Here is a 20,118-nt window from a genome sequence, read left to right as displayed (position 1 = left end):
TGTGAGTCCCCTGCCCCTCCCCCCTCCTGGGGGCGCTGGCTGCCCCCCCCACTGTCCACTTCAGTCTTTCCACCTGCAACTCCCCCTTTCCTCCCCCCACCTGTGAGTCCCCTGCCCCCTCCTGGGTGCCCCCACTTTGGCTCTGTCTATTCCCTCCCCCTCCCCCTCCCCGCCCTGGCAGGGGGTCTATTTTTAGCAAGGGGCCGCGCTGGGCTATTTTTAGATCAAACACTTCGCAGGCCTGCGTCAATGGAACCCCGTGTGCGTCACCCGCCCAGACATTCCAGCGCGCCCCTCCCCCCGCCCCGTGGGGACCGGAACATTCCGCCCCTTCGCGCCTTGTATGGGCAGGGCTGCAGCCGGCCCTGCGTCAGCGGGTCCCCCCTCCTCTGGCCCCGCCCCCGGGCCGTGCGTCACAGAGGGCTTAAGAGGGTCTCCCCGCGCCGGGCTGGGAGCCCCAGTGCAGCCCCGAGCGCGTCCGGCCGCCGGGCGCCTGCAGTGCAGCTCGCCGCCGAGTCCCGTCCCGCCGGGTATGTGGATTGCTCGGCCCAGGGGACGCTCCGCAGCGCGGTGCTGCCAGGTGGGAGTGCGGGGGGGGCCGGGCCCCTGGCAGGGAGGGAGCTGGGGGGTGCGGCTGTGGGGCATGGGATTGGCGGCTGGGGAGGGGGGGTCTCCGGTTTATATTGCAAGGAGGGACGGTGTTGCTGGGGGGCATGGCAAGGGGGGGGTGTCTCCGGTTTATGTTAAATGGGGGGGGCGGCTGGCAAGGGGGGGTGTCTCCGGTTTATGTTAAATGGGGGGGCGGCTGGCAAGGGGGGGTGTCTCCGGTTTATGTTAAATGGGGGGGCGGCTGGCAAGGGGGGGTGTCTCCGGTTTGTGTTAAATGGGGGGGGCGGCTGGCAAGGGGGGAGTGTCTCCGGTTTATGTTAAATGGGGGGGGCGGTGCTGCTGTCTCCTGTGCAGAGTTGAAGTGCAAGGTGGGATGGGGGGGCGCGTTCCTGTCCATTGAGCTGGGTGCCTTTACAGGCTGCATTTGTTTTTTTTGAGGGGGAGGAGTCTGAAATTGCAGGAACTCGACCTGGGAGTTCTGGGGGGGGTGCATGCAGGTGGTGCTCAGCGGGGTGGTTTTATTTTTCTACTCTTGATTGACATTGTGCTGGGGGGGGGGCGTGGAGGCTGCAGGGGCAGTGTCTGCTGCTGCTCTTTGCTATTTAAAAGCAGCTGTGTCCGTTTTATTGGGGGTGGGGGCTCTTGAGTTGGCGGATCAGATTTGATACCGTGTGTTGCACTGAGGACGCGGCACAACGCCAGTGGGCAGGCTGCGTGCCAGGGCTGTGTGAGAAGTGACCGTGGGTCAGGAGTGCTGTGGGCATAGAGTAATGGGAGCTCTCCTAACGGCTCTTTAAACCCCTCTGCAAATTAGCACCTTGCCGGTGTCCAGAGCTCTGTCCTCCTTTCCCCAGTCACCTTGGCAGGCTGGCACTTGGCTGCCTTGTTGTGCTGTTTTAAAGGCAGTGTTTAAAGTGTGTAGGGGCCAGCAGGAGGGCGTCGCCAGGAGTCGCAGACCTCGCCCAGTCAAAAGGTTTTTAAATTGAGGAGTCCCTGAGGGGCTCCCTTTTAGCATTGTTTTAACAAAGCTGCTGCTCCCAGGGTAAGATCCTCCCCCCCCCACCTTTTTCAGACCACTTTAAATGTAATAAGTTGCAACTTCTTCTACTGTCACCTGACACTGCAACACAGACACACACCTCTGAAATCCCCTGCCTTTAGCAAGGTATCCAGGAGGGTACTTGAATTCAGCGGGTCTTAAACCTGTGGATTGGGATCCCATTTTAATGGGGTCATCAAGGGTTGACAGCCTTGCTGGGCCCCTGGGCCAAATCCAGAGCCCCATTGCCTAGGGCCAAAGCCTCAGGGCTTCAGCCCTGAGTGTGTGTGGGGGGGGAGGGGCCCAGGTCACAGGCCCCCAGCCTGGCACTGAGGCCCTTGAGATTCAGCTTTGCCCCTCCGCCTAGAGTGGTGGGGCTCTGGCTCTGGCTTTAGTTTTGTCCCTGGTCCCCCTGCCGGGGGGCGGGCAGAGCTGAGGCAGGCTCAGGCTTCGGTCCCTCTTCCTGCCCAAATAAATCGGTTAGCCTTGAAGGTGCCACTGGACTCCTCATTGTTTTTGTGGCTGCAGACTAACCTGGCTACCCCCTGGTCCTTGGTGTCCTGGGGCCGTGTAGCAATTTTTGTTGTCAGAAGGGGGGTTGTGGTGCAGTGGTGTCTGAGAACCCCTGCTTTAATCAAATGGTCAGTTAATTGGTTTTGCCAATATTATTCTGTGTTGATGATTCTGGAATGCAAATGAGGACCCTCCTTTGACCTGTGTGTGGAGCTGCTGTAGAACAGCAAACATTGAGTGGACTTTCTGCTGTATGGCTGGTCTCAGAGAAGCTGGTTTTTTGTTTCTTTTTTAAATAAAAATAAAATCCCTCTGAATTTTGACTTGCAAAACAACTTGGCACCAGCATGGTGCAGGGGAGCAAATCAGGAAAGGCCGCACCTGGCTCCCTTTTATATGGTTGCTGAGCCTGGATCCTGCTGGGCCGGAATGCAGTTTCTGGCTGGACCCAAGCAACAGACGCAGCTTTGCCTTAACACACCTGGCAACCAGATTCACCACCCAGGCTGCGTTCATTTCTAAGTTGCTGAAAGACTGGCAAAGTCGATTTATTGCCACCTGGGAGGAGGGGAAGTGCTCTTGTGCTTTGGCTAAAGACTTGTGAACATGGTGCTGTCATCCCCTGTGCAACAGTATCCAATCACAGGGGGTAACGCATTTTTCTGGGTACCACAGGGAGGGGCACCTTATAAATACTCATTGTATCAAAAATTAACAAGCCTGGTCTTGAGCCATTATCTGCAGCATCTCCCTGGATCAGGCTACATATTAATCATAGGAGAGTAGTTAGAGTGGGGAACAGATTCTGCTCTCATTTACAATGCTGGAAATCCAGAGTGACTTCACTTGTGTTGCGTTGGAGCAACCAAGTGCACAAGTCCATAGTGCACGGTAATTTTTGAAGTACTATGTGAGGGATTTTTCTATTGCTTTAAAACATCATAATCTGTGTATCAGTCTCTCTAAGGAGAATTTTAAAATGAGGAAGGAAAAAATAAATTTGAATAAGCAAGCAGCACCTGCAAAAACCCAGAGTAAGCTTTAATCATCCAGGAAATCAACTTTTCCTGTTGACCCCTTCCCTTGAAAATTTTTAAAACGCAAGCTGTGAAAGGATAGGTGACCAGATGTCCTGATTTTGTAAGGACAGTCCTGATATTTGGGGCTTTGTCTTACATAGGTGCCTATTACTCCCCACCCCGTCCCGATTTTTCACACTTGCTGTTTGGTCACCCTATGAAGGGGAGAGTGAATGCTGACAAACCTTGTGAGTAGGCTCAGTCTGTGCAGGCTGAGGAGTCTCACATTTTGCCATTGGTGGTGATTTTTATACTCAAAGCAATTTGCATTTAAAAAAAAACCAATATAAAGGCTCAGTGATGTGTAGCGTTGTTGGGTTGCTATAGCAACAACAAGGGAATGCAATTCTTTCTGTTGATGTGACTATTGTGATGGCAGAGTGGAGGTGGGGAACAGGTGTAGACAGTAGTAAATAGTGTGTTAGCGGGGTGGGGAGGAGGGGGATCTCTTTGCTGGTTAGAATTAGAATGACCCAACTGTGTGTCATGAGCCTTATACTGAAAACAGCTGATGGCTCAGTCAGCTGGAGCCTGGGCATATGGAGCGCAGGTGCCTTGAGTTTTTGCTCTGTTGCTGCCCATGAGTTCTGAAAGGGTCTGTTACGCAGTGTAGTGACCTCTGGCTGTAGAGGTGTGCATAGTGTGTGTATATGATGTTTGTCATCCATAATGGTGGAAAATATGATCAGTAACACTAGGACTGGAGGAAAGCCGTCAGTACCCATTGTTACTGATTGAGCACCATGTGCTTTTTAGCTGGCACAGCTCTTCTACCAAAGAGAGAGGGCAGCTGGGCTCTTTGCTCTCGGATGCCAGGTCCAGATCCTCAGCTGGTGTAAATCACAGACTATCAGGGACCTCAGGAGGTATCTAGTCCAACCCCCTGCTCAAAGCAGGACTGATCCCCAGACAGGCTTTTGCCTCAGATCCCTAAGTGGCCCCCTCAAGGACTGAACTCTCAACCCTGGGTTTAGCAGGCCAGTGCTCAAACCACTGACCTATCCCTCCCCTAACCTCGCAGGGACTTCTGTGGTGCCAGGGTGACATACGTGAGCCGAGGACCTGGCCTTTTGCACTTCAGATCTTCTCCAGAGACACTGTTAAGGACGGGCTGAGCACATCTGTGACCAGCTTTCGCTACTGTAAATCCCAGGAAGTTGTTAACTGCTGAGAGCCAAGCCCCTGGTTGGGAACCCAGAACAACTGGGCTGCACGTCGCGGTGGGGACAGGACTTCGTGCGAGTACTTTGCTTGGGTAATGAGGCAATTTTACTGCTTTGTCCCTTGTGAAACACATTGACTTTGTCTCCCTTTACCAGGAAAAACCCTGTTGAGCCCTTTTTTCATTTGTATTCATTATTTATTTATATTCTACCAGCAGCTGTAGAACCCAGCCAAGGTCTGGGGCCTACTGTGCCAGGCACAGCACAAACATAGAAAGAGAGGTTCCCTGCCCCAAAAAGCTTCCACTCAAAATAGAATTATTATTATCCCAGTTCTTCATCTGGGGAAACCAGGACCAGAGAGTCCCAAGGGGGATGTGGGAAAGAAACCTAGATCTCCTGAGCGTTAGGTCAGAGCCTGACCTGCCAGACCAACCCTTCCTTGCAGCTAAGGGGACCCCAGCATGGGCCTCTGAGCAGAGAATGTTGTTAAACTGGAGCTGTGTGGGGTCTCTGCGTGACTTCTGGCTGAGGACAGTGGCTGGGAGCTGTATGTGGATCGATCTTTTTAAATAACCAGGCTAGGTCTTGAAGTCTGTTCTCAAAGCCAGTGGGAGCTTTGCCTGAATAAGGAGCAGTTGGCCCCAGAAGAACATTGTAACCTTGTTTGATGGTGCAGCCATGTCAACGCTGCTGGGAATTCCTATGTCTCCACATTCCGCTGTCCTTTGCAGGCCGTTAAGGACTGCTTCCCAGCCAATCAGAAGGTGACCTTTAAAGGTCTGCGATATGATACATTATCGTCTTGCTGCAAGGGTTACTTCTGTCTTGGCTTTCAGCTTGCCCGGGGACTCTTGTTACGTCTCTCCTCTATATGGCCCTGTCTGCTGTTCCAGCCTTGCTGCTCCCTGGCTTGAGAGAGGGCGGCCGGCCGGCATGTGTTGGAAAGGAGAGCAAGCTGGCAAAGCGGCGCGGGTCAGTTACAGTCTCTTCTGCTGCAGGTTCAATGTGAGAACTCGAGAGCAAGATGGCTCCTCTGGAGCTGGGGGGTAGGGGGGCTGCGTGGGTCAAGATGCAAAACGCCAAGTGCTCGGGGCTGTGGTTGGGGGCATGCCAAGCCAACAGGAGTGATTTTGGTCCCCCTAGGAGGGAAACAGTGGTAACATGGAACCGACCTGGTGGGGCACCGTGCCCTGAGCCCAGTGTACTTTGAATCAGCCTGCTGGTCCTTCAGGTGCCTGGAGACAGGCACAAAACTCTGCCCAGTGAGGGGAGCAGGTCAGTCAGAGGGCACTAGGATGGGCCTGGAAAATCAGGGTGCTGGGTTTGCAGAGTTCTTGAACGAGTGCACACACAGGACCCGCTGGGCTGAGGTGCCGGATGCCTGGGTATCCTACGGCGTGGCCCTGGGCAAGTCCCTTCTCCTCTCTCTGTCTGTCTTGTCTGCCGAGACTGACACCTTTGGGGCAGGGCTTGGCTCTTGCTATGTCTGTGCTGTGCCAGGGCTGCCAGGACTCTGCTCATCTGCTGTGGCAGCCCTTCAGGTAGGGCTGACCCAGCGAGCTGCCTGTGCGCTGCAGGTCTGGGAGGCGTCATTCTGCATCCTGTCCGCCATCCGATCGCAGCCCTGACACTTTGCAGAGCTGCCGGCTCAGCCCTGCTTGGCCTGTTCCAGTCAGAACGGAGCTGGAAGTGGCCTCGTTTGGTGCCGGTGAAAGTTGGTTGCTCCCTTTGCTGGCTGCCGGCGGGAGGGAACGCAGCAGAGACGCGCTCCGCTGTGGAGTTTGGGAGGCAGGAGTGTCCGAAGAGCTCAGGCTAGCGGGTGCGTGGGGCCTGCTGGGAACCTGGCCTGTACTTAGCTTCCTAACCAGGAGCCGAGTGATCCTGGAATCTGGCCCGTGCTGTGTGTTTGGCTTTTGAATTAGGATCAAAACTCTGCGCCCAGCGCTCCCACCCAGGAGGTGTGGAACCCAATATTTTGGTCCAGCAAAGCTTCCCCACCAAGCCTCTGGGATGGCAAGGCAGGGCCACCAGGGCCCTTTGGCAGCTCTGCGCTTCCCTCCGTTTGTGGGGAAAACATCTCAGGTGATGGCCTTTCTGCCCCATGGGGCCAGCTAAGAACCACCATTCCTCCCAGTTGGGGCTGATGGCTCAGCCATGCGACTCCACCTTCAGCCCCGGCTCCAACACCTTGAGTGCAGCATTGACGGCCTTAATTTGCGCTGCTCCACGGCTGCGAAGGAACTGGCTGATGTCAGGCCGATGTGAGGTACAAACTTGTCAGAACAGCCATGTCCTCGATTCCTTCTCACATACCAAGGCTCACAGCTTCCTTCTGTGAATTCCTATTCCCATTCGCTCCTCGGATCACTGGGGCCAAGGTGGGGGTTGGCCTTACACCTCAGTTCACGGAGCCCACCAGGGGCTCATGCAATGGTTGACTTGGGTGGAGTTACTCCTGATTTACACCACTGTGACTGAGGCAGAGTCGAGCCCCCACCTTGGCACTGCGGAGCAGATGCTTCTAGCAATGTAGACGTCAGCAAGCGGGTCGATTTTATGCTGAGTTTGGTGAAATTTCCCTCTGTGGGTTTTCACCCCAAAGCGCCTGGTTTTCGTGCGAATGGCCGTCTCCTCCAGGACCTGCAGTGCCCGAGTTCAGGCAGCAGCAAGCCCCATGCCGGGCTCAACCGAGGCACCGACTTCGAGGAGCAGTGGAGAGCTCAGCCTCCATGGTCCAGCCAGCCTTGGCTTGTTGGCTTAGGGCCCTCCAGCAGGACGGGCAGGGGGACTAGCTCATGCCACTCGAGGATAGAATCTTTCTCTCCTTCGTGACCTGGCCAGCCCAGAACTGCACAGAGACCTGGCCAGCTCCTTTTATGCTCAGCACCTCTTGGGATCAGGGCCGTTCGTTATTGTACAGCAAGTGCTGCTAAGGTGCCACCCCTGTGGTTTTAGGCCTGTCGCTCTGTTATGATGTAGATTACGGTAGGGGCTGGTGAGACAGTCCCTCCCCCAAAGAGCTCACAGGGTGAGCACAGGTGTGAGAGGGAAGGTGACATGCCCCAGGCAGTGGTTCTCAACCAAGGGAGCCTGTATCCCGGAGGTATGCAGAGCTCTTCCAGGGCGTACGTCAACTTGTCTAGGTATTTGCCTAGTTTTACAGCAGGCGACATAAAAAGCACTAGCGAAGTCAGTACAAACGACTGGTTCATACGGACAATGACTGGGTTTTGCTGCTTTATGTACCATACACTGAAATGTAAGGCCAGTGTTTATATTCCAATGGGTTTATTTTATCATTCTGTGGTAAAAATGAGAAAGTTGGCAATTGTTCAGTGACAGCAAGGCTGGGACGCTTGCATGTTTGTCTGATTTTGTAAGCAAGTCGTTTTTAAGTGAGGTGAAACGGGGGGGGCGGTATTGAAGACAAATCAGACTCCTGAGAGGGGTACAGTAGCCACTGGCCCAAGGCATCTGAGCTGGGAATAGAAGACGGGTCTCCTGGTTCCTAGTCCGGTGCCTTATCCACAGTTCGCTCTATACGCCCCTGATCAGAGGCATTTCCCTAGAGCCTGTGGGAAAGGCTAGAGCCTGTCTCCCACATGGCACGTGCTGCACATCTGAGCTGGTGCCCTGCGATGACTGGGGAGCCATGGCCTGGGGAGTGGGTGTGATTCTAGCCCGTTGTTAACGCCTCTGCCTTTCCCTTTGCCCCCTTGCTCAGAGATGCCCTGTATCCAAATGCAGCATGGGACCTTGCCTCAGAGCGGAGGGCCCTGTGAGCGCTACCCGGCAGACTTCCTGACTCCCGAGCTCAGCAAGTTCACAATGGACCTAGTCAACACCGAGATCGCGGCCACCACCTCCCTGCCCAGCTTCAACACCTTCGTGGACAACTACAGCGGGGAGTTCGACACGTTCTTGTACCAGATCCCGGCCTCCAGCCAACCCACCTCCTTCAAATTCGAGGACGTCCAGGTGTACGGCTGCTACCCCGGCTCCTTCAGCAGCCAGCTGGACGAGACCATGTCTTCGAGCGGCTCAGACTATTATGGCAGCCCCTGCTCCATCCCGTCCCCATCCACCCCAGGCTTCCAGACCCCGCAGGTCCCAGCGTGGGAGAGCTCCTTTGGGCCCTACTCGCCCACTCAGAACTACGAGGGCATGAGGCCCTGGGCAGAGCAGCCGAAAAGCAACTCTTCCCAGCCAGCCTTCTTCTTCGGCCCCTCGGCTCCCAGCCCTGGGGTCCCCCAGAGCCCCCTCAAGGGGCCGCCGGCCGCCACACATCGGCTGGACGCCGAGGTCTTCGCGCTCTCCCAGAGCTCCCCGGTGGGCTTTTCCGGCCTGTCCCTGGGCCAGGCCTCTCCGCACTTGGAGAGCCCCGCTTTGATGGACGGCTCCCTGTCGCCAGCCAAGACACGCAGCCCCGGTGCCAACGAGGGGCGCTGTGCCGTGTGCGGAGACAACGCCTCCTGCCAGCACTACGGCGTCCGCACCTGCGAGGGCTGCAAGGGCTTTTTCAAGGTACGGGGCTGGGGATGGGGACGTGTGGCCAGGGGAGACCCAGGGCAGTGCCTGAGAACCCACAGAGCCAGCGGCCTCCCTCGCCAGCAGGCAGGGTCGCAACCTCCCTGCTCCCACCCCAGCGCATGGCTGGTCTTGCTCCCAGACGGGCCCCAGAATCCTTTGCAGCCAGCGCAGAGGAATCTGGGATGTAGGTGGGGTCCCTCAGGGAGCCCCGATGGATGTGCCGAGTGAAGGAGACTGAGGTCTCCTCTTGGCCATTCTGCATGGGGCGAGCCCCTGCGTGCCCCTGGCTGGGCTAGGCTTGGGGAAGTAGGGGGGGGCAGTGTCCTGCAGAGAGCTGCCACCGAGGCCCCTGTTATGAAGTGTACCAGCCTCCATGCGCAGCCCCAGGGGGCTCGGTCTGGGCTCTGAACCACCAGCCACGTAGGAAGATCTTGGTGGCTCTGGTGGTTTCCCTCCCTTTCCCCTCGCGCCCTTGGGCCCCGATTCGTTCCATTACCCACATGGGGAGGGGGAAGCCTGTGCGTAGCTTGTGCGTCAGGGGCGGGGCTGGGGGATGAGCCTCGTGGCCCAGGGTCTCCAAAGCGGCTAGTGATTCTGGCCCAGCACCAGGCACCTCAGGGAGGCCTTGGGTTGAGCTGAGACCCAGGCCCCTTCGGGGAGCAGCTGCAGTCCCTGTGTCGTGCAGCGCTGGCTCTTTGCGGGGGAGAGAAGCTGTGTCTGGGGCCGGGAGGATGGCGCCGAGTGCCCGGGGTTGGGGGCAGGGCAGGGGACTCGGGGCCCAGAGGGAGCGACCGCTCAGGCCAAGAGCAGGCAGTCGAGTTTTCCTGCCTGCAGATGGAAGTGTGCAGGTGTGGCTGGCTGTTCCCCCGCACTCCCCTCGGGAGAGCAACGTGTTCCCCTCCCCCTCTCATGTCCTGGGAACACGGCTCCTCGGATGTGAAACTGGAAACTGGGCGCTGTGGGGCAGGGACACTGCTATAAAAATACCAGGAGGACAGAAGGGCTTTTGTTCCGTCTGGGCCCGGCTCTGAGCACCCGGGATCTCGCACTCTCTTTTTGCCGGAGGCTGATGCGCTCCCTCGTTTCTCCTCCTCCCTGCAGCGCACGGTGCAGAAGAACGCCAAGTACATCTGCCTGGCCAACAAAGACTGCCCTGTGGACAAGAGGCGACGGAACCGGTGCCAGTTCTGCCGTTTCCAGAAGTGCCTCGCCGTGGGCATGGTCAAAGAAGGTACAGAGCTCGACGGGTGGTGTCCCCCTGCCAGGCTGGCTCTAGCTAAGCCGGGGCTTAGGGAAAATCCCTGGGTGGTGATAACGACTGTGCGGGCTGGAGAGCCGAAGTTGTGTCTAGCCCAGCAGCCCCCATAACAAATCTCGTGTGTTCCTGGGAGCTGAGCCCTGACTCCTGCTTCTGGCACCACTCCAGCTCTGCTGCTGCCCAGTTCCCCCGTCCCGCTGCCGGGACACCGCGCTGCTCCTTTGTCCCCAGGTCTATTGACTTGCACTCTTCCAGGCCCAGTCTTATGCTGCTGTTTTCTTGCAGCTCCCACCAATTTAGCATGACTCGCTTTTCCGTGGCTGTGGTTCCAGGCTGGATCCAGAACAGGATGGGCAGAGGGTAGGGGAGATGTGGCTGGAATCTCACAAGGAACACAGTAGCTGTTCTTGTGACACTTAGACACGAGTGGGTGGACACAGCACCAGAACCATCCGATCTCCCCAGATTTTCCAACATTCTGGGGGCAAACTTCTGTGAGCCCCTGCCCAGCCCCCAGCTCCTGTGTGCGCTTGCAGCCAGTCCCCAGCTGTGTGCGTGGATCTGTTTGTGCATGCTGTTCCCCATGTGTTTTTTGCAGCCGCAACCAACCAGGGACGGGATGTGCAGAGAGCCGTCCTCACCCTGCTGAGTCTCTTCCTCACCCAGTGTTCCGTTTTCTCTGCTCGCTCCTCTCTACGGCGCACTTGGTTCCGGCAGCAGTTAGGTAGCATTGCTTTTGCCAGCGCTTGACGTGCTGGGGCAGCTTATCTGTGGGGCCAGGGGGCCGCTTAGAGCCACGACAGCCTGAGCCGGATTCGCTCCGTGCCACCTACCCCCTTCCTCTGCCTGAGCCGCGTTCCCTTTTCCTCTCTTCTCAGTGGTCCGAACGGACAGCTTGAAGGGGCGCCGAGGTCGGCTCCCGTCCAAACCCAAGCAGGCCCAGGACGCCTCCCCCGTCAGCCTCATCACATCGCTCGTCAGGGCGCACGTCGATTCCGTACCCAGTGCAACCAAGCTGGACTATTCCAAGGTACCTGCCACTTGCAGCTGGGGGTCAGGAGCCTGGGGCTCCCGGAGCAAGGGCGCCTCCAAGGGCTGATTCCCTGCCTGGGAAGGGAACCGTGTGCAGCCCACGTGTCAGCAGACCTTTGGGGTTGAAGCCCTGGGCCTGTGGGCGGTTAGAGAAGGGATCCTGGACTCAAGACCAAGCTCTGGCGCTGTACGAATGGGGCAGCATGGTCTGCTGGCTAGTGCGCGGGGCACATGAGTTCTCTTCCCAGCTCTGGGAAGGCAGTGTTACCCAGTGGTTAGAGAGCTAGGAGGCAGGACTCCTGGGTCTGTTCCCCAGCCCTAGGAAGGGAGAGTGAGTTGGAGCAGAGAACCAAGAGGCAGGATTCGGAGGTTCTGTTCCAGGCTGTGCCACCAATGTGCCACCTCCTGTCTGTGCCTGGCTTGTCCCATGGGGCCTGCCTTGCTACGGGGCTTCCTGTGGCTTGGGAGGTCTCAGGCTTTCAGAGGAAAGCAGCGCAGTGCTCACGGGGCAGTGTGTGCTGACCAAACACTCAGGCTTACCTGATCCAGTCAACTTCCCACATGCATGCAGGGTATCTAGCACCTAGCCCTGGCTGCAGGATTCCTGGGTTCTCTTTTGGGCCCTAGGAGGTTGTATAGTCTAGTAGCTAAAGGGGGCTGAGAGTCAGGACTCCTGGGTTCTCTGCCCAGCATTCTGCACCCAGATGGCTTTATCTGCAAATATCAGAGGGGTAGCTGTGTTAGTCTGGATCTGTAAAAGCAGCAGAGTCCTGTGGCACCTTATAGACTAAAAGATGTCTGTTAGTCCATAAGGTGCCACAGGGCGCTTTTGTCTGCAAATGAATCTCACCGTTTCTGAGTCTGTGATTGAATTTATCCAGGAGCTGGAGCTTTGGGCTATGACCTCGGCAGTGGAATGCCGGCTGGCCTGGAGGCTCAGGGACCAATCCAGCTCCTTTCATCCAGGGAGCTCCGTGACCTTCAGAAACAGTAAACCATTAACCCTCTCAATGCCCCAGTGAGTTAGGGACGATCCCCATTTTACTTGGGGGAAACTGAGGCAGGACAGTGCAATGAATTGCCCAAAGTCACAGATTAAGCCAGTAGCAGAGAACCCAGGAGTCCTGACTCCCAGCCCTCCTCCCTTTAACCATTAGACACACTCCTTCCTGCAGCCCAAACAAGAACCCAGGAGTCTTGCTGCCAGTGCTAGGCAGCAGAAAACGCCCAGACCCAGAGGGGTGCGGGTTCCTGTCTCTCTGCTGCCCATGTGTTAACCTGGAGGGTGTACAATGGCTTTGAGAGATGCAGCCCCGGCCGCTCACCCGGGACTTGTACTGCAATGAGTAGCTGCGCGGTCCCAGGCCCTCAGGGAAGCTAACCCTGCTTGTGTGCTTGGCAGTTCCAGGAGTCTCTCTCCTACCAGTTCGAGAAGGAGGACTGCGTGGATGTGCAGCAGTTCTATGACCTGCTCACCGGCTCCATGGATGTGATCCGCAAGTGGGCGGAGAAGATCCAAGGGTTCCAGGAGCTCCCCAAGGAGGATCAGGACCTGCTTCTGGAATCTGCATTCCTGGAGCTCTTTATTCTGCGGCTGGCCTACAGGTAACTCCCCCTCAGCTTCATAACCCCCTGGCCCCATCCAGAGCCAGGTGGCCACTGGACGCTGAGATTAGAGATACGGGATGGCGATATGGCAGCCTGGGTCTTGGATGGGCATGGAGATCAGGACCTTGGGCAGAACCATCTACTGTTAGCGTTTCAAAGGAGGCTGTGGCTCGGGTCATCCCCTCCACTCGGACAGCCCAGCCCAGCCCAGCCCAGCGGTTTGAGCAATGGCCTGCTCAACCCAGGGTCGTAAGTTCAGTCCTTGAGGGGGCCACTTAAGGATCTGGGGCAAAAATCTGTCTGGGGATTGGCCCTGCTTTGAGCAGGGGGTTGGACTAGATGATCTCCTGAGGTCCCGTCCAACCCTGATATTCTGTGATTGGTCCTGTGGTGCCAGAGTCTATGAACATCAGACCTGCTGCGTAGGGCACCTAGTGCCTGGCTAACTGGGCCAGGATCCTGTCACCGCTACTCCCTTCTGCTCAGGCTCCCTCTGTTACATCTCTGGTTTCTGCTCTGACCCCGCTTCCTGCCTCCCTCCCAATCTGCTGCCGGCAGAGTCCCGGCCTGCCCTCCGTTCTCTCCTGACCGCGTGTGGCTCTGTCCCGTCCCTTGCAGGTCGAAGCCGGAGGAAGGCAAGCTGATCTTTTGCAATGGGGTGGTGCTTCACCGGATGCAGTGTGTGCGGGGCTTCGGGGAGTGGATTGACTCCATCCTCGAGTTCTCCCAGAGCCTGCACCGCATGAGCGTCGACGTCCCCTCCTTCTCCTGCCTCACAGCTCTCGTCATCATCACAGGTGGGGCGGCTTTGCACCTTCCTGCTGCACGGCTTCTGGGGAAGGGATAGGCAAGTCTGGTTGCTGGACGGGAGCCAGAGGGTCTGATCCCAGCTCGGACCCCGGCTCCCTCTGTGGCATTGGGCTGGGGGGTTATTGCACTGCTCACGCTGGTGTGGTGGTAACACTAAGAGAGCCTTCTGCAAGCCGTGACCGGGGCCTCGGTGGGGAAGGAGGTTCGTGCTGTGGGAGAAGGCTCAGGAACCCTAAACGAGCTTGTTTCCTCCAGCCACTGGCTTCCTCCAGCTCTCCACTCCCCCAGGGGTGGAATTCGCTCTGACCATTATTAACTTTCAGGAGTGGCTCCTGATTTCACACAGCATGAGACTCCTTAGAGGGGCCTGACTTCCACACCCGCCTCCGAGAACCAGGCCCGAGGAAGATCTCGGGGGAGAGGGGACACTCCAAATCTCTAGGCAGGCCTGGACAGTTAGGCCTGTTTGCGGGGGGCTGAGGCTCTGTCAGGATCTGCTTGGCTCTTTAAACCAGGCTTTCAGCACAACCTGGCTCAATCAGCAAGGTGTGCTGGGGCCCTAGAGCCTGTATATACTCCTGCCCTTTTCCCAGCATGCCTTGCCATAGCCTCAAATTCCCAGGGGCCTGCTGCGAACTACAGTTCCCAGAATGCCTTGCTAGTCAAAGAGGGTTTTGTGTTAAAGGGTGCATGCAGAACGTGCCTTTACCCTCAGAGATTGTCTGCTCTTTGGGGTGGGTGAGACATGCCAGGGGTTGGGGGGCAGTTCAGGAGGCAGCAGCAGGAGCGCAAGCCTGCTTTGCCATGGCCGATAGGATCTAGGCTGGGCTGGGAGTGACCACCCCTCTCCTCCTTTCCAGACCGCCACGGGCTGAAGGACCCCAAGAAAGTGGAGGATCTCCAGAACCAAATCATCAGCTGCCTTAAGGACCACGTGACGTCCACCACGAGCGAGCAGATCCGCCCCAACTGCCTGTCCAAGCTGCTGGGCAAGCTGCCGGAGCTGCGTACCCTCTGCACGCAGGGCCTGCAGCGCATCTTCTACCTGAAGCTGGAGGACCTGGTGCCGCCACCTCCCATCGTGGACAAAATTTTCATGGACACGTTGCCCTTCTGAGGGGGGAGCAGCCCCCCGGGACCTGAGAGGCCCCTGCCACAGGGAGCTCACTCGCTTTATAAAATGGGACTTTTGACGGACATGTCTCCCCCCCGTGCGGAGAGGGAGGGACGATCAACAGAGCATTTCCAGAGATGGCGGGGGGGCGAGCCCCACTGCCAGCCGGGATCGCGAGGACTTGTCGGAAGTGGGCAGAGACCTTCACACCTCCTGGTGGCTGACCTGTGCTTGGCCTCTGCATCCCATCTCGTGTACCAAACCCGTGGATCACGACGTATTTCTCTGTGGAGAACCCCAATGTGCCTTTAAGGTGATGCACTCAGATGCCCAATATCCCTGTGCCCACAGCTCCCCACCCAGCCCCGGCTCTGTACTCACCGCTTGCTATGATTGGCGCTTCACCACGCTGGGTAGGAGGGGCTGGTCCTGAGACACATGCAGGGGTGCCCTGCCATGCCCGCCTGCGGCATCCTACGGCCAGGCAAGGATCGCGCCGCTCCACCCCAGCTTCCGGAACCAAGCCATTTCCAGACCCTCCCAGTAGCTTCTTGCCTCACTTGTGCTTTTGCAGCGCTGCCCAGGGAACGACGGACACGTGCCATGGGCATGGCACATGGGATGCTTTCCGCCTGTCCGCTGCAGAGACGTCTCTGTAAATAGAGGGGGTTTAAACCTTGTAAATACGGCTGAGAACTGCAGAGGCAGCGAGAGATGCGAAGGGGCACTAGGAAGGCTGGGAGGGAGATGCCTATTTTGTTGTTCTATTGGCTGACAACCACGTGGCTTTCTGTGCCTGGGAGGGCTTCCTCTCTCGTTTTGGCCTTTTCCTGTATATAAACTTGTACGTAAAACAAAATCAACATTTATATTTGTGTATTTTTTCGGGATTTACCATATGTGACTTTTTTCTGATTAATATATATTTAATATATTGAAATAAAAAACATCCTGGTAGCTGTACCTCTCTCTTCCGTTTGTGCCGTACCACTGCGGCTGGCCGTGGGGATCGCGCAGAAACGCTGGCAGGTTTGGGGCCTTGCCCCATTGCGCTGGGCCCTGTATGAACCGGACGTTGGGGAGGGATACAGAATCTCCTGCTTCAGAGTGGAAGCTGCTCTCTCTTTGGGACAGGGATGAGGCCTTGCAGGGGGTCAGATGGATCGCATGCCTGCCAGCTGGGGGGTGTCCAGCCCCTTTCCCTGCGGTTGCTGTCGGAAATGCGACACTGGACAGACCTTGGGTGCTGACTCAGATGGTCTGAAGTGTCCCCAGATCCTGTTCTCGGGGACACAGCAGGACTGGTGGCCTCTGGCCTGTGTTCTAAAACGACTTCCCGTGGGCTGGAGGATGTCCCAGCTGCTCTGGCGGCTGACAAGCCGAGATTTACGTCCAGGCCCAACCTGAACGGTGTCTCCTGCTGGGCATACTGGTGGCCCTGATGAGCTTTTGGCAGGAGCTGGGAGCCCCAGATCAGTGCTGAGCTCCTGGCTGCTGCTGGCGATTGGCGGGCAGCACCGTCTCCGGCAGGTGGGTGGGGCTGACCAAGTGGCGACACAGGCTGCCCTGGCTGGCTGCCTGGCGCAGTCGCTCCTTTCATATCCCCCTGGTGTAAATTCCGGGGGGGGGAGCCCTGGGCTTCCCTCTAAGGGGATCGAGCCCTGGAGACCGACCCCCTGCGCTGCTCCAGCTTGGGCCTGTCCTGCCCCAGGAGAGCCCTGCCCATGTGCCTCAAACCCCCCCTGCTGGGGCCAGCTTGATGTTTAGTCCCCACGGCCCTTTGGGTCCCAGACTGGCCAGCAGTGGGGCTAGCTGGGCCGAGAAGCCTCCTGACTCATTCCACCCAACGGCAATGACTAGCGAGCTGGCTTCCCGGCCCATCAACATGTTACTGAGCGGCCGAACCCAGGGCAAGCCCGGCCTGTGGATCAGCTGGCTCCTATGCCCGTCCCGTCTGCCTGCCTGGGCTTGTGATGCACGAGTGAACGTGCACCCATGGCCTGCTGCCTCTGGTGAGCAGCACCAGCATTCGCAGCGCTGAATGGCAGCGGCCTGGCACCGGAGCAGGAGATGAATCACTGACACAAAAATAAAAGCAACACGGAGGCGCCTGTACCAGTACGGAGAGCCGTGCAAGGTCTCTCGGCGCGGCCCTGGCTCAGCGCTGCTTGTGGGCCGAGGCTCCCCTGCAATCCTGCACTGTCTGTAACAACTGCCCACCCTGCCGAGGGGCTCTGATTTCAGCTCAAGCCAGGCCGTAGGAACAGCTTAGACAGTGGGATTTGCACGTTGAGCCCATGTGGAAACTCTGATGCCCTTGGACAGTAACTAATATCCTTGGGCGGCTGCACCGGGCTCTGCACCTGTCTCGCTGTTGATTTGTTCTCCCTGAAATAGACTGGGAATCGAGATCTCCCCCACCCTCCCTTGCTCCAGCTGCAATGATTCCCTCTCTGGCAGGGACTCAAAGGCTCCCGTTGTCTGCCAAGCTGGACCCGACTTTGCTGGGTTGCCCAGGCGGGTGTTTAAGTGCCAGGAGGCAGAGGCCAGAGCCTGGCTGCAGCGGGGGGTCGTGTGCAGGTCTAACTTCCTGCTCTGTCCCCAGAGCGGCCTGAGGAGCTGGGGAACCTGGCACAGCCAAGTGAGCGCCCGTGGGCATGGACCAGTCTGGCTGCCTTTGCCTCCCCCACCCAGAGCAGGATGCACTGAGGTCCCCCACAAATTAGTTGTTGTGGGTACCCAACAGAGATGCCTGGGCTGGGGCTGCAGAAGTGCAGAGCCTTCCGCAGCACTGGTCTAGAAACAGGGTCAAGCTGCAGACCCAGAGTGAGCAGCTCCTGGGACTGTCAGCCCAGCCCCTCCTCCATCCACATTGGTGGCGATTAATTGACAGGGAGGGACATCATGGCATCTCTGTCTCGCTGTGGGTCCACCCCCCGCAAAGCAGCCAGGCCCAGCGTGTGTCTTGCGGGGCTTGTTTGAGCTGTAATCTGGGTGTAATGGACCATCACTCGGGAACCCCTGGGTAGAGCCCTGCCCAGAGGCTGGGTGCGTGGTTCAGCCTTGGCTCCTCTGGCACGCTTGGCTGGGGCTTAGTGCATGGGGCTGCATTACCTTCCTGCTGCATGTCTGACACGTGGGTGCAGCCGCCCACCCGCTCGCTGCCCTCAACGTGTTGTGGTGCTGTGTGGCTGTGGAGCAGCTGGAATATTCCACCCCAGATGGGGCTGCATTTCGGCACTGGGCGAGCAGTTCCCTTGGGGTGTTGCTGTGGGATGGTTAAACTGACTGTGTCCCACCCCAGAGGTGGTGTCTCACCAATGCCACGTGAAGTGCCCCCCTTACAAAACTGGGAGCCTGCAGGCTGAAGTGTGCTGGACTGGCAGCACTGCGTCACTCGTGGCATGGCAGTGAGCCTGGGAATAATGGCCTCCTTTGATGCGCTGAGGCCTGTGATCGTGACCTGAGAGATCCTGCTGCTTGGGGCTGGCTGGGGAGCTTCGTGGGCATGGAATTTTCCATCTGAATCCTGGGCTGCTGACTCGGACTGGGCCATGCGGCACATGGACAGTAACTCCATTGAGGCTCTGGCAGAACAGTGTGTGTGTGTGTGTGTGTGTGTGTGTGTGTGTGGGGAGGGGGTGACAGCAAGAGGAATAAACCAGCCCTCCCCCCCCGCCCCAGCACGTCTGAGCCATACTGGAGCCCTTCATCACCTTCCCTGGGAAATGGGCATGGTGGAGGGGCACAGCTGATCCTGGGCCCAGGGAGCCATTAACGGGAAGCAGGCAGAGGGGAAAGTAAGCAAAGTGCTGGCTTTAGAAGTGGTTTAGCAGGAAGAGCAGGTGCCTAAGCAATCAGGACACCTGGGTTCTCACCTGTGAGTTGGGAAAGGTACATTGCTGGTAACAGCAAGGGGACTAGGAGTCAGCACACAGGGGTCTAGTGGGTCTGAGCAGGGGGCTGGGAACCAGGACTCCTGGGTTCTATCCCAGCTCAGGGAGGGAGGTGGAATCTAATGGGTTAGAGCAGGCAGCCAGAAGCCAGCCAGGACTCCTGGGTTCTCTCTCTAGCTTTACAACAGATTTTCATTGTGACCTTGGTCAAGTCTCTGCCTCCATTTCCCCACTGAGCGATGGTTGGTTGTACCCCCTCTGCCTCCCAGGTGGAAATTGCAGCTACTCATGGAGGTCGCTGTGTGAAAGCCCGGCAGTTGTGAATAGAGACCAAGTGCTGACAAACTCTCTCCCGTCCCTGAGCCTGGGGCTGAAGCAGCTACTGCTGCATGGCCCCTGGTAGCCCAGCAGGGCAAAGATGAAAGTAGAGGTCTGACATTCCTGCCTGGACCCTGGCTTGATCCCTCCATACTGCCCTGGGGTGGAAGCTGGACTCTTAGGAGAATGCCCGGGGGCCAGCCTTCCCAGATGGCCTGTGCTCAGATGTCTGTTCCCCCCCTTCCTGGGGGTAGGGTCCCCCCAAAGGCAGGGCTTGGGGTGGTGTCCCTGCTGCCAGGCCAGTACAAAGAATTCCAAAATGAAGCCATTGCGTTTTGCACCTTTCCCATAAGGTCTCCAAGCACGAGCCAAATCCTGCTCTCGACTACACTAGAGTAAAGCCAGAGTGACTCCACAGGCTGCAAGGGAGTTCCTGGAGCAGCATCTGGCCCTTGACACTGAATTGTCCCAGTACTTTTTCACCTGGGGGATTGTTAGTAACACGTTTTTACGCACTGTTCTGGGAGCATTCTGCAAAGGGGCCCGTTGGAAGCCCTTTGGGCCAGGGCTGTCGTGTTCTGGGTTTGTGCAGTGCCCAGCACCAGTGTGTCCTCCTAGGTGGCACTACCATGGTACACCAAATCAGTCATGTACAGTGTCTAGCACGGGGGGGCTGGGACCAATGAGGGGCCTGGCTGCAGTCAGTTATCACCATTCTACACTGGGGAGATGAAAGCATAAAGAGGGGAAGGCACTATGGTCACACAGCAAGTCCATGGCAGAGCTGGGGATGGAACCCAGGAGTCTGGCTTTCCAGGCCTGTGCCCCATTTGCTGGACTGGGCAGAAGAATAAGAATGGCTATACTGGGTCAGACCAAGGGTCCATCCAGCCCAGTGTCCTGTCTGCCGACACTGGCCAATGCCAGGTGCTCCAGAGGGAGTGAACCTAACAGGTCATGATCAAGTGACCTCTCTCCTGCCTGCGTCAATCCGGAGTGACTCTTTCAGACTTGATGTGGTTACTCTGACTTTTACAGCAGTCAGTCAGGGACACAGAGATGACATGACTTCCCTAAGGTTATGCAGCAAAACCAGGAGTTGAACCCAGGAGTCCTGGCTGCCAGAGCACTGCTCAAACCACTCAG

General features: G+C 57.5%; 1 protein-coding gene across 4 annotated transcripts in view; it reads left to right on the top strand.

Annotated features, from left to right (window-relative positions):
* Positions 1–15,715, top strand: part of NR4A1 (nuclear receptor subfamily 4 group A member 1) — a 29,093-nt gene extending 13,378 nt beyond the window's left edge. Inside the window, exons 1-8 of one of the 4 annotated variants that reach the window (XM_050924915.1) lie at positions 496–580; positions 4,262–4,495; positions 8,131–8,930; positions 10,038–10,167; positions 11,073–11,224; positions 12,629–12,831; positions 13,453–13,631; positions 14,505–15,715. In XM_050924915.1, coding sequence (XP_050780872.1) covers positions 8,133–8,930; positions 10,038–10,167; positions 11,073–11,224; positions 12,629–12,831; positions 13,453–13,631; positions 14,505–14,761 — 1,719 coding nt within the window. In that variant the 5' untranslated portion in view covers positions 496–580; positions 4,262–4,495; positions 8,131–8,132 and the 3' untranslated portion in view covers positions 14,762–15,715. Of the gene's footprint in view, positions 1–495; positions 581–4,261; positions 4,496–8,130; positions 8,931–10,037; positions 10,168–11,072; positions 11,225–12,628; positions 12,832–13,452; positions 13,632–14,504 lie in introns of those variants that run through there. The other 3 variants (XM_050924916.1, XM_050924914.1, XM_050924917.1) reach the window with 3 other exon arrangements.
* The last annotated feature ends 4,403 nt before the right edge of the window (positions 15,716–20,118 follow it).

Source organism: Gopherus flavomarginatus, chromosome 16 (genome assembly GCF_025201925.1).
Source record: "Gopherus flavomarginatus isolate rGopFla2 chromosome 16, rGopFla2.mat.asm, whole genome shotgun sequence".
Lineage (NCBI taxonomy): Eukaryota > Metazoa > Chordata > Testudines > Testudinidae > Gopherus > Gopherus flavomarginatus.
Note: the sequence above shows the minus strand (reverse complement) of the source record. Positions and strands in the feature narration are given on the sequence as shown.